Source organism: Podarcis filfolensis (genome assembly GCF_964270895.1).
Source record: "Podarcis filfolensis genome assembly, chromosome: 13".
Classification (NCBI taxonomy): domain Eukaryota; kingdom Metazoa; phylum Chordata; class Lepidosauria; order Squamata; family Lacertidae; genus Podarcis; species Podarcis filfolensis.
Window position 1 is genome coordinate 29,318,588 of NC_139615.1, and position 13,806 is coordinate 29,332,393.

General features: G+C 46.3%; 1 protein-coding gene across 1 annotated transcript; it reads left to right on the plus strand.

Moving 5' to 3' along the window:
• Window positions 1–9,319: 9,319 nt before the first annotated feature.
• On the plus strand, window positions 9,320–12,554 carry EIF1 (eukaryotic translation initiation factor 1). The gene is made up of 4 exons (XM_083583737.1): window positions 9,320–9,833; window positions 11,117–11,280; window positions 11,471–11,572; window positions 11,844–12,554. The coding sequence occupies exons 1-4, from the start codon at window positions 9,803–9,805 to the stop codon at window positions 11,886–11,888; spliced, it is 342 nt and encodes a 113-aa protein (XP_083439863.1). The 5' UTR covers window positions 9,320–9,802; the 3' UTR covers window positions 11,889–12,554.
• The last annotated feature ends 1,252 nt before the right edge of the window (window positions 12,555–13,806 follow it).

Genomic DNA, 13,806 nt, shown 5'->3' on the forward strand with positions numbered 1-13,806 from the left:
TGTATATTGTATTTTTATTTGTATTTTTTCTTTTTTATGTATTTTTTAGGGTTTTTTTTTTTGTTCTTTTCATATGTTCTTTTTTGTATTTTGTAAACTGATGTTTTTGTAAAATTCCAATAAATATTATATGGGGAAAAAAAGGGAAATCAGTCCTGAGTGCTCACTGGAAGGACAGATCCTGAAGCTGAGGCTCCAATACTTTGGCCACCTCATGAGAAGAGAAGACCCCCTGGAAAAGACCCTGATGTTGGGAAAGATGGAGGGCACAAGGAATCATAGAATCATAGAATCATAGAGTTGGAAGAGACCACAAGGGCCATCGAGTCCAACCCCCTGCCAAGCAGGAGAAGGGAACGACAGAGGATGAGATGGTTGGACAGTGTTCTCGAAGCTACGAACATGTGTTTGCCAAGCTGTGGGAGGCAGTGGAAGAAAGGAGTGCCTGGTGTGCTCTGGTCCGTGGGGTCACGAAGAGTCGGATACAACTAAACAACAACAACAAATAGGTTTCCACAAGTAAATTTTTTGAATGTTAATGTCTGGACATTGATTTAATTCCCAAAGAAAGGTGCCAGTCAGATATATGATTTGAGGTTCTTAGCTGTGATTCTGCTACTCTTGCATTAACAGGGGGTGGGGGGTTAAAAAATGGAGGAAATTACCAGGCTGTGCACATGGAACTGGAGGATTTGGAAGATGATGAATGACTGCTTCAGGAAGCAAAAAGCTGAGCAGAATGATTTGCTCACATTCTGTTGAGCATCTCCAAGTAGCATGGTGGTGGTGGAGACCGAGCTGGAGGCAAGCAAAGTAGGGAATCCAACTCCCACCACCACCACTTCAGGAGACTTTCCACTATGAAGGTAAATGTTCTTTTGAAGTTCTAAAGGAGGAAGCAGGGTGTGTCATCAGGGTGTCCCATTACACACACATGCATCAGGGTGGTAATCAGGATTTGCTGGGAGAAATCTGGGTGATCTCATAGAATTGAAGAGTTGGAAGGGACCCTGAGGGTCATCTCGTTCAAACCGCCCCCCTCAATGTAGGAATCTCAACTAAAGCATCCGTGACAGATGGCCATCCAACCTCTGTTTAGATACCTTCAATGAAGGAGAGTCCACAACTTCCAAAGGCAGTCCGTTCCACTGTCAAAAAGCTCTTACTCAGAAAATTCTTATTTGGATCAGTTTGGTTTTTACTGTATTGTATGTTGGAAAGTTATAGGGACACGGGTGGCGCTGTGGGTTAAACCACAGAGCCTAGGACTTGCCGATCAGAAGGTCGGCGGTTCGAATCCCCGTGACGAAGTGAGCTCCCGTTGCTTGGTCCCTGCTCCTGCCAACCTAGCAGTTTGAAAGCACGTCAAAGTGCAAGTAGATAAATAGGTACCGCTCTGGCGGGAAGGTAAACGGCATTTCCATGCGCTGCTCTGGTTCGCCAGAAGCGGCTTAGTCATGCTGGCCACATGACCCGGAAGGTGTATGCCGGCTCCCTTGGCCTACAGAGCGAGATGAGCGCCGCAACCACAGAGTCGGCCACGACTGGACCTAATGGTCAGGGGTCCCTTTACCTTTACCTTATGTTGGAAAGTTTCAGAAAATGTAAAATTATTTTAAAGTTCTTCATGGTGTTCAAGTCAGAATCTCCTTTCTTGTAACTTGAAGCCACTGGTTCAGGTCCTATCCTCTGGAGCAGGAGAAAACAAGCTTGCTCCATCCTCCTTGTGACAGCTCTTCAGATATTTGAAGATGGCTATCATATCTCCTCTCTTTGAAGTAGATCAGCAAATATTTTGGACTCTCGGTTATTTAATACTGACAACTGATTCACTAGATTATAGCAGAATAAAGGGTAGCTAGGACTGGATTTCTGTGCAGAAGGGCTGTGAGCTCTGTTGTTCTGGTGCTCAAAAACCATTCCAGGGTTTAGAATTTAATGATAAGTATGCCACTTTTGCACCTGGTTCTGGTGGATCTCAGGGTATAGATTCCGCAAACCTGAAGTCTGCCTTTCCCTGCCATAGAGTAAAAAATAGGTAAAGGACCCTAGATGGTTAAGTCCAGTCAATGGTGACTATGGGGTTGCGGCGCTCATCTCGTTTACAGGCCAAGGGAGCTGGTGTTTGTCCACAGATAGTTTTCCGGGTCATGTGGCCAGCATGACTAAACCGCTTCTGGCACAACAGGACACCATGATGGAAACCAGAGCACACAGAAACACCGTTTACCTTCCCACTGCTGTGGTATTTATTTCTTTACTAGCACTGGTGTGCTTTTGAACTGCTAGGTTGGCAGGGGCTGGGACAGAGCAACAGGAGCTCACCCCATCGTGGGGATTTGAACTGCCAACCTTCCAATCAGCAAGCCCAAAAGGCTGTGTTTTAGACCACAGCGCCACCCACATCCCTGCCATAGAACACCCACCACAGCATCTCTATTCAAGCAGAGCTCTTTCATCTCCAGCTGAGAGAGGCTGCAGCAGCTATCAGCCAGCCAGTCCTACTAAACCAGACTCTTCCCCCAAGTAAAGAGGCTTCTGAGTATTGCTGAACTGAGAACCAGTGTTAAGTCAGATGCATAACCCACCGTGCATCAAAGTGTGGCTGCAAAGCCTTCATTGGAGGCACATTTTGATGCATGTCTCCATCCACATTCCGGATGAATTCTGTAATAATGTTATGAATTTGGGGTGGGGGAAGAGTAGACTGTATAAAGAGATCCTTCTAACCCCTGGATCCAGCAAGTGTTAAAATATAAGCCAGACTAGCTTCGGTGTTGAGGTAATCGCCTGGGTGATGGGCCATTAAGGGAAACAAAGTGGTTCTGTATGAGATGGCAGATGGGTGTGTGGTAGTGAGAAAAAGGCAAAGGTGAGAGTTGAGAGGGACCTAGAGTAAAGCAGCAAGCTGGAGAGAGAGTCAGAGCAACGTTTGAGAGCCATGTTGATTTCTGTTTGAATCCAAGGCTGCAACGATGGGAGAAACAAGACCCTTTCGGGGTGCTGATGCTGTGAACCCCTCCATTGCAGCCTCAGGTTGTATATATGTGTAAATAAACCATATATCATAAAGACTCCACAGTCTCCGCTGTGCCTCATTTCCAAAAGGAAACACGAACCCTGGGTAAGCACCTGGAATCTTGCATCGCTCAGTGATTGGGGCTGAGCAGTTCAATAACAATAATAATTGCATTTGTATCTCACCATTTTCTCCAAGGAACTCATGGCAGCATACACAGTTCCTTTACCTCCCCATTTTATCCTCATAACAGCCATGTGAGGTAGGTTCAACTCTTACAAATATGGAAGATCGGAAAAGAGAAAGTCTTCTTTTTGTTGATGAGGATCTTGGAGTTTGTTTGTCTCAGATTAGACCCTGTGTAAGTGAGATTACCCACCAAAAGCAAGCTCACACCTCCCAACGAGTCTGTATACATACTTAAGGTGGGTATGTAAGAGGCGTGTATATTTTGGGAATGATTCGTGTTCTTGTGTAGCTGCATTGTTTTATACTTTCTGCCTGTCTCGTGGTCCTATTATAAGGCAGTTGTGTTCTATGTTATAAATCAAGCACTGCTAGGAATTGTTTCTTTCCGTTTATTGTATTTCTTATCAACAAAAAAATTGCTGTGCCACAAACCAATTTTTATTCTGAGTGGCCCAGAGGAAAAAAGAAGCACCGTAATCTGACTGAATGTGAACTCCTGTGCAAAGATAAGATTCACACCTGTTGCTGCTTCGCTGTTGCCTCTGGCCCCATCCAATATTGGCATTTCCCATGAGTGAATGCCCCCCTTAGGCAGGTAAAGGTTCTCTACTCTTACTGGATGGCCACAACCAACTTGGTGTGAAGTGGGCCAAGCTTGCCCTCAGCTCCAGAGAAACAAAGGGCATAGTCGGGCACAAATTGAAATCAGTGAGCTTTCTGCCACCAAGTGCAATGGAGCAAGCATTGCCAACCACCAACCCGCCCAACTTCTCAAGGCTAAGGCCATGGGATGAAATAATGTATGTTGACTTCCAGGACCGGCTTAGCCAAGTGTTGCAACCCTGAACTCATCCTTCGGACCTGACAACAATCATCTCTAGCTTATTTCTGCAAGATATTCCGCCACCACCCCTACAAATTGCGGTGATTGCAAATGGAGGAATTTCAGAGAAGAAAATCTGGTCGGAAGGAATGTTTTGCCTGGAGGCAGTTCTGGAAAGGTGGACAAGACACAACAGGGGCGAGCTGCCTTTTAAGGTCGTTCCAGGATATTCCCTCTCCAGTCTCCTTTGCAGTTTGCAAACTGTGGGGCGGGCCCTGGCAGGCCATGACGCAACATTCCAGGGAAAAATAGGATCCCTCCTGACACAGGATGCGCCTCTCTCCCAGTCTCATTGGCCAAGACAGGAGAGCCATCGGGGATGCACAGCTCCGCTTCCTCTCGTTGCCCCAGCGTAGGGTTATTGTGCCACAGATCCTTTTACACAGCCATGGGCTGCATGAGCAAAGATCTCACAAGGACGTATGGAACAGCTTATTGGGGTGAACTCGGGGCCCAATAAGCTATATTGGAGGAGGGGGGCAAATTCAAAGTATTTGAAACAGATTGCTGTATATCACACTCACCCTTCTTTTCCTCCCTGCATTAGGTTTAATTTGAAGCCGGCTCATCAGGGAATAGATCAAAAACCTCATTTCCAGAATACAACATATAATGATTCAGGGATGGGGAACCAAATGCTCCCCTCCAGACCTCTCTATCTGGCTCTTTCAACTCCCCGCAGGCAACACCCCTCCTCATCTACACACCTCTGCTTTGCACCCTCTCTGGGAGCTTATTTGCATGGCTGTACCCTTGACAAGCAGGGATGCGGGTGACGCTGTGGGTTAAACCACAAAGCCTAGGACTTGCCGATCAGAATGTCAGCGGTTCGAATCCCCACGACGGGGTGAGCTCCCATTGCTCGGTCCCTGCTCCTGCCAATCTAGCAGTTCAAAAGCACGTCAAAGTGCAAGTAGATAAATAGGTACCACTCCAGCGGAAAGGTAAACGGCGTTTCCGTGTGCTGCTCTGGTTCGCCAGACGCGGCTTAGTCATGCTGGCCACATGACCCGGAAGGTGTATGCCGGCTCCCTCGTCCAATAAAGCGAGATGAGCGCCACAACCCCAGAGTCGGTCACAACTGGGCCTAATGGTCAGGGGTCCCTTTACCTTTACCCTTGACAAGTAGTCTAGTACCACTTTTGCTAAAGCTGCCATTCAAAGGGTGAACCCAAATTTTGTTATCGTCAGACACATTTCTTCCTGCCTGCCCTGCACATGGGAAATTTCAACCTCATGCAATGTATGCACGAGAAAGGGAACATGTTTTGCACTGGGGTTGTGTTCAGAGGGTGGTGCATGCACGCAAAAATGTGTATACCTGTACCACCCCCTTGGAACTGCCCCCACATGGCTAACCTTGCCTTGCTTACCAGTCTCTAGGAGGCTCTGTTTGAGTCCCCACAAAATCTCATGAGAGCCTCCCAGAGCCTGGTAAGCAACTCTGAAAGTTTAAAAGCTATTTCCAAGCTGGGGAAACTCAGAGCAAAGGGAGCTTTTAAGATCTCTGCCTTGTGGGCAATTAACTTGTGGGATTTCAACCAGCCAGCTTTCAAGTACGCGAGGTTGAAGTCGCACAAATTTATCACATGTAAGGTGCAATCATAATGCGTGGAGAATACCAAATATTTGGGAAGGTTGAACGTACAAGCGTGTATACGCTTGCAACACACGAGTTGATCCAATGCGAAGCATCACTTCCCCTTTTGCATAAAATAATCAGATCAGACACTGGGGATGAAAACAGCCACCAGGCATTTAAACCATGACAAACAGAAAGAGTTAATCCATTCTTAAGCTTTCACCTGCATTGACTGACTGGGCCACATTCCTCTGTGGAATGGCTTATAGACAATCTGGTGCAAGGTCATCCAACGGAGTCTATGTTTGAGAGCCTGTTTATGTGCTCTGCACCGCACAGAAAATACAAATCAGGTTTGGGCAGGTATGTTCTGGTTCCAGCTGGGGAGTCATAGTCATAGGAAAATAACATCCAGATGTTTCTCTGCATTGCTTTACTATAGGGGTCAAGCACCTAGGAGCCCCAGGGTCAAAACCAATTCAAGGAAGATCTGGCAACTGGCGATAGAAAGCAGGTTATGCCGTTATAAGGTTCAAGTAGCTTCCAGCCTAGTAGCAGGTGAAAAAGAAGAGTGAACATCCCAGTTAAGCAGCAGGAAACACGAACAGACCCTCCAAGTGTCCCTATTTTCCAGGAACTGTCCCGGACTTACAGAAGCCATCCCAGTTTCTGGTTTGGTTCCAGAATGTCCCAATTTTCTTATTTTCATTGGAAAAATGTTGGAGGGTAGGGCAGGATGTCCATGTTTTCATTGGAGTAATGTTGGAGGGCATGGAGTTATGCGACCCCTGAGCCAAGAAGGTAAGTAACTATACTAAGAAGACATCTGAAGGCAGCCCTGTATAGACAAGTTTTTAAATATTTAATGTTTTATTATGTTTTTAAATATGTTGGAAGCCGCCCCTGAGTGGCTGGGGCAACCCAATCAGAAGGGCTGGGAATAAATATTAGTATTAGCATTAATATTAGTATTAGTATTAGTATTAGTATTGAACAGGACATCCCTATTTTCATCAGAGAAATGTTGAAGCGTATGCATGAAGCTCCAGGAGCATTATTTTTTATTTTTATTTATTATTATTATTATTATTATTATTATTATTATTATTACCCACCTTAACCAACAGGTGCCAGATGGTTATCACAAGAAAAATGTTAAAACGTGTTACATTCACAATAATAGGGTGAGTTCTGAAAACACCTATCTCAGGTGCCAAAGAGGTGTGTCTTTAGCATTCGTCAAAAGCCGCACACTATCGTGAACACCTTGAATGCGGCCTGCAACTAACAAGCAGCCAATGCATCTGTTTTGGAACAAGGATTATTATGAGTTCTAAAGCCAATAATCTGGCTGTTGCATTTTGGACAAGCTGAAGTTTCTGGGTCATCTTCAAGGGCAGCCCCAGGTCTGAGCACCCTACAATAATCCAGTCTGGAAGTTACCAGAACATGGAGTGCCATGTCCCAAGTCAAGGACGATGGAGGCGAGGGAGTTGCAACTGAAGAGGAGGAATTCACAGAGGAAAGAATATGGGGTGAATGCTGCCCCATTAACTGGTTCATTTCAGTAGTAGTTTGGACAAACTGGACATCTGCAGTATTTTGGAAATCTGAAATATGCGCAGTGTGAAAGAGAGGCCCTGGTATCACGTGATGGCAACAGCTCATGCAGAGGCAGAGAGCCAGCTCTGTGACATTCCGCCCCCCCCCCCCGAGTAGGGGGAGATGTCCAGTCATCAAAGCTCCCACACATGCATGCATGCTGCAGCAGCGGCGGAAAAACAGGAAACCATACTTTTGGGGCCTCACATGAATTCCAGACGGTCTGGAATCTGTTCTAAAGTTACTGCTCAGAAACTCACAAAATTCACTGCAAAGTCCAGGCATTTCTGCAGTATTCATGTTGCATCATTTTCCCAGCTAATTAATTGCTGACTAAGGAGGTCTATTATTTTATAGAGGAGCCTACACATAAAAGGTTTTTTTTTTGTCTTTGTTTTGCTTGTCTCTCCTGAGAAACTGAGACAACAAAATCCCAAGTATCGCCTCAGCTGAGGTACATCTGGCTTTCAAAATGTTTGACCTAAGGATAAAACTTTTATTGGCTTAATACGCACAGACAGCACAAATCACCAAGATAACTGACTGGATTAAAAGGACGAAGGAACGGGATTAGGTGTTTCTATTTCTGAATTGCACTGAGAAGGCCCCTCTGCCATTATGGATTCATTGTCATTCAATCCATAATAATCCATAATGAATTGAAAAAAATGTTTTAAAGTACTTCTCCCCACCCCCCAAAAAAGAGTCCTTTTTGTTGGGGATAATTCAGATGGAAATTCCCAGGTGTCAAAAAATGTTATTTATGTATGCCACTACTGCGGCCCGTTTTTTGTTAGCCCCAAAATGGAAAACGAGAGAGGACCCAACTAAATAAGAATGATGACTTAAGCTGACAGAATATGTGCAACTCGCAGAGTTAACATATATTGTAGAATAAGAGAACAAAAAGAACATCCATTTAGAGAAGATTGGAAAATGTTTATTGAATATATGGGGGGGGGTTGTGTACACTTGAAAAGATAAATTCAACAGTGTAAATAAGTTTTGATGGATGTAATAATGGAATACTGAATGGTTTATTTAATGTAAAATATGCAGGGATTTATGATATGCAAAATGAACCATGGAAAGCGAAGAAGGGAAGTCACTGATATTTTAAGGATGTTTAAATTAGTATTCTAAATTGTAAAACAGGAAATTTAATAAACATTATATATATATATATAAAGAGAAGGCCCCTCTGCCCAACTCTGAAGAGGGTTGCTGCTCTTCTGGAGTTCTGTCTGCCATAGATGATGATTAAACTCCCACGAAATGTTAGATGCTAGGGTCCAAAGACACTGAGCCAGAGCTGAAGCTCAGGTAGAGCTGCCATCATTTGTTGTCCTTCTCCACAGCAGGCAGAAGTTCAACTTTTTTATGGTACAAGGGTGCGCTTCACTTGTCAAGTTTCTGCCTGTTGTGCAGCCCTTGTAAGGACAGGTAATCTGCCGGGGAAAGGTAATCAATGAACTGGGTCACATTTATTTGGAGAAGTTGGCTGTTGTTTTGTTTGATAATTTCAGACATACTGGTACTAATCTGAATCTTGCGAAGGGTCGATTGAAATGGGGCGCTATTCACCTCAGCCCCAATGGAAACAGGCTTGGTTTGATGTAGCTACTGAACTCCGTGGATTACTTAAAATATTGTTTTCCTGCGTAGCAGAACGTGATCTTTTCAATGATAAAGGGGGCACGTACAGAGTGCCTCTGGGCACGTACAGAGTGCACTTCCTACTACCAAGGAATAGGCTTCCCTCAGAGAGACTTCACATTTCAGGACCCTAAAATGCTCTTTATTTTTTTCTTTTAAAAAAATGATGACACTGGAGATTAGCATGACTACCAAACGCAAATAACAAGGAAACAAAGCACACACAAACTCACACCCAGGAAAAAAAAATTCCTCACGCAACAACGCGCATGCGCCAAACATTCGCTTCCCTCCGCCTCCACAACTTTTTCCCTTCCCGCCTGCCTTTCCCCCCTCCCCTTGGAAAGTGCGCAACACCCCCTCCCCGCGCTACGTTCTTTGTCGTCCAATCCCCCTCAAGCCCTAGCGCGCGACGACGTCACAAGGGGGGGAAATCCAGTCGTGTCCAGTTTCCCGTCGCCTCCCTCGCTCCACTGCGCAAGCGTGCTGGGGCTGCACAAATACGCGGCTACGGGCGGGGCAGGGGTGGAGAAGGAGGAAAGGGCCTGAGCGTGACGGCTGCACAGCCGCAGCCTTGATTCCTCCCATCCCCCTCCAGCGGAGTTGTGCGCTTTAGTCCCCCCCCCTCTCACAACACACCCCGTTCCCCTTTCTAGCCAATCCCTTCCCTCGCCTCCCGGTGCGCGTTGACGTCACAAAAGCCTACCCACTATATAAACGGCCGGCCGTGTGGCCCCGCCCTTCCTGCTGCCTTTTCCTTTTTTTGGTGCCCCCTCGCAGAGGTTGAAGAGCCGTTTACTTCGTCGCGTCTGCCTTTCGCCGTCGCTGCAGTTGCCTCCGACCCGGGAAAAAGCGAAGCGAAGCGCGTCGTATGTCCGCTATCCAGAACCTCCACTCCTTCGGTGAGGACACCGGCCAGAGGGGGGGGGGGCAAATAGGCAGGAAGCCTCAGGTTTCTGTGGGGCGGGCAGAAGGGGGGGGGTCAAAAACGAGCCTGAGGGGAGACGGTTGGGGCGGGGGTGTCGTCGGTTGGTCCTTAAGCGAGGGAAGGCCTCTGAGGAGGCGAACAGGCCTCTAATGTCGGGACAAAGGGCGAGGCCCGAGCGGGGCCGGAACTAGGGCGAGAGAGGAGAGACTGACTGGAAACAGCGGGTGAGGGAGGGGGGCATTTTTCGAAAAGGGACGGGGGGGGGGCGAAGAGTCTGGGGCGGAGCCATGGCTGCGGTAGAGGGGGCGGAGCCTGTTTCCGCGTGGGGAGGGGGGGTAAATGGGGAGGAGCCGCTTGACCGCGGTGTTGTTGGGGGTTTTTTTGTGGGGCGGAGAGATGCGTAATGGAGGATAAAGAACTTAGATCGAGGTTGGCATGAAGCCAGAATAATGGGGGGGGGGAGCGAAATACTTTCCGATAGGTGGAAAGCGGGGCGGGGGTCGCATATCCTTAGCCTGAGTTGCGGGGGCTTTTGGGGTATTGGAAGCGATGGGGGGGAGGGAAGTGCGTTTGGTAGGAATTGGGGGGGGGGGCTTAGCGCAAGTAATGGGGTTTTTTTCTAGTGGGGAGGGGTGTTTTTATGTTAAGAGGATTGATCGGCCACGGGGGCTGCGGCAAAGGCAGATTTGGGGGGGGGGCGGGAATCAGGATGCTTGTTTCTTTCTATGCGTCTCGGTGAGGCCCCGGGATGTGGCGTTTGCTGAGCAGCCTCTGCCATCTTCGCTTTTCTTCTCTTCTCTCTCTCATCCGCCCCCCCCCCCGGCTTTACTGACGCAGTTGCTAATTCTTGGCGGTTGCGTCAGCCGGAGACGAGGGAGGGGCTTCGGGACAGGGAGAGGCGGCTCGACGGGTGTCACGTGGCCCGAGAGGAAAGGGCCTGTTTTCAGGGCCTGCAAGAGGAAGAGAGCAAAGTACTGTGTAACTGGGTGTCAAGAAAGAGGCCCGCATCAGTGGTGGAGTAACACTGTGGCTCTCATGCCAACTCCTTTCCTTGTGGCTGAGCAGTTAATCGATGGCACTTTGTTTGGTGCGTAGTTCATAGCTCTTGGGCTTTTGAACAAGAATATGAAGTGTTGTGGATGGTGTTGAGAAGGAGGCATTTTAAACTTACCCAGCAACAAAAATAAGCACCTTTGCGTTTTTAGCAAGGGTGCCATGTTCTTTGTGTAGCTTTTAACACTTTCTTTCTCTTTCCAGACCCCTTTGCTGATGCAAGTAAGGGTGATGACTTACTTCCTGCTGGGACTGAGGACTACATCCATATAAGGATCCAGCAGAGAAACGGCAGAAAAACCCTCACCACAGTCCAGGGCATCGCCGATGATTATGATAAAAAGAAACTGGTGAAGGCCTTCAAGAAGGTGAGTAGGAGAAGCTTCAATCTTTCCCAGAGAGAACTTGGAGGTGTGGCAAAAGAGGCTTGTGCTTTGGTTGATAGAAGGCGATCTGTTTCTTGGACATCTCAGTGTATATTGTGGCAAAGCTCCTCCTCCCCCCCCCCCATAAAATGCTCTGAGATTTATATTTAATACATGATTTTTATGTCTGTAGAAATTTGCCTGCAATGGTACTGTGATTGAGCACCCAGAGTATGGAGAGGTGATTCAGCTTCAAGGGGACCAGCGGAAGAACATATGTCAGTTCCTCGTTGAGGTGAGCATTTCAAGGGAGTCCTTAAAGCTCCTGTTTGGCTTATTGCTTCTGTTCTTGCATTTTAAGATGGGCATAGGGTTGAATAGGTTCGTGATGGATCGCAGCAACTGAATTGAGACAATCACACAGCCTGTAAAGTAACTGGTTTTAGCTTGTGTTGGTGTGTGTGGTGGCTATCGAGCTGGTGAGTTTTTAAAGACACCCTATTGTACAGACTGCATTCATGAGTTGGTGTTTGAAGCCACAATCATTTCTCTCTTTCCTTCTGCAGATTGGACTGGCTAAAGACGACCAGCTGAAAGTCCATGGGTTTTAAGTGCCTGTGGCTCGCCAAAGTCTCAAGGGGGCAGACTTCCCTGAGATGAAAAATTCCTTGTGCCCCGCATCACTAGTTTAAAAACAAACCAGCTTGCATAATGTAATCGCATCAGGTTCCCCTTAGTCTGGACTAGTGTAACTCAGCAATGTAATAAACTGACAAGAGCCCACGTTGTGTCGTCTTCCTGTTCCTCATTTAAACCAGGCCCAGTTATGGTGTAAAGCCAGAAGCTTACTCTACACAAGACACTTCTGATAAGAGGCCATGAATGTTTTGGCTTTGTTGGGGACTTTCTAAAAAACTTTCAGGCCACTATGTCATAGAAATTGAGGCTAATAACTAGAGGTGCTTGTCTGGAACGAACTGTGACACTAAGTGGCAGAGTGCAGAGCTGGGGTCTGAATTGCCTTTGTACATCTGAAGGAATCTTCCTTCAAAGGTATTGGGGGATGTGGAAACCAAAGTCCCCGTTCCCAGACGGATCAATAGCAGACTCAATCTGTGGCTTAAAGTTAAGGGAGCAGTTTTAAAATAGGTTTGTCATTGTGGAGTGCTGCTTTTAACAACTAATGACCCTGTGAAGCAACAGCTTTCTTGGTTCAAGTCCTGATGTTCTGTGAAATGTATTTAAACACTTATTTAAATAAAAATGATTTTCAGAAACTGTTTCCTTGTCATTTCAGTACCCTGCTAAAGGATACACCTATAGGTTTTTTATCAGCTGAAGTAGCAGTTCACAAACTACATTTCATCTGTGCCACTCTGGCCTAAAGTTGTAGGCATCTCCAGAGGAAGAAGACGTTCTGACTATAAACAGACTTTTAAGCACTGTCCAAAGTAGAGGTTCAGGAGATAAATTCTGAGTTTAGGTGGAAGGGGCAGGAAAAGTACAAAGCAACACCATGCCCTGGTATCCCCAACATAATTGGCCTGCTGACCTTGGAGTTGCATCACAATGCTAAGGGATGATCTCTGTAATATACTGCATCATTATATTGGTTAGACCTTTTGTGTAGCAGTGTACTTGGGAATGTTTGTGTTAATGCAGCCTAAAGAGACTGAGGGCTGAGAGTTACTTTAAATGAGTACCAAAGTTTAGTGAGCTTAATATGTAAAGTGCTTCAGTTGGGCTTTACAGATAGGAAGTTCTGCTTGTGCCATTGGTAAAAGATAGGGTGAAGACGCTCATGGGTGCATTCCTGCAATAGTAATAACAAGGATAGCTAGAGGTGGTCCTGATACACTAAAGACTAAAGAGATCTGGCCCAGGGTAGAGCTTGTAGATTCCACTAAGGGGTCAGTTTCCACACAAACACTTAAATTCTTTCAAGTTTAGGCATTTTGAGCTTGGAATTTTTCTTTTCAGGGTGCGACAAAGTCCTTATAACAAAGGGGCCTATCCCACTGTATAAGTGGTGGTTCTAAATCATTTATTGGTGCCAAGTGCTTCATTTGGTGCCCAAAGGTTGCATTTATGGTGCTAATTCCAAATAGGGAAATGGCTGAGGTAAACAATTATGTAACTGACACTTGCAGGAAGTGCCCCAGTTTTCTAGCCTAGTCACTGTATTTGCAGGGAAGATAGAGCTGGGAGTATTTAAAATCTAAGCACAGGTCAAAAACTTAGTAGCTGGTATGGGGCATATATTGTGTGTGTGCGTAGCAGGAGCTAAAATCTAGTGTGTGGACGAACGTATCTTGCAGGCTGATGGGCAAAGCCAATCTACTAGAACATACATCAGTAACGCTAATAACTTGTGCTTATTCAGGTGGTGGTTATGTACAAAAATACTAAGCATGCGTACACAAGTCTCATGAATGTTAAAAAGATGCAAGTTTTCCTTAAGTTCCTCAAATACTTAGCCAGTATGCAATCTGGAACAGTTGGCACTGTATAATGTGTAGCGATGGAATT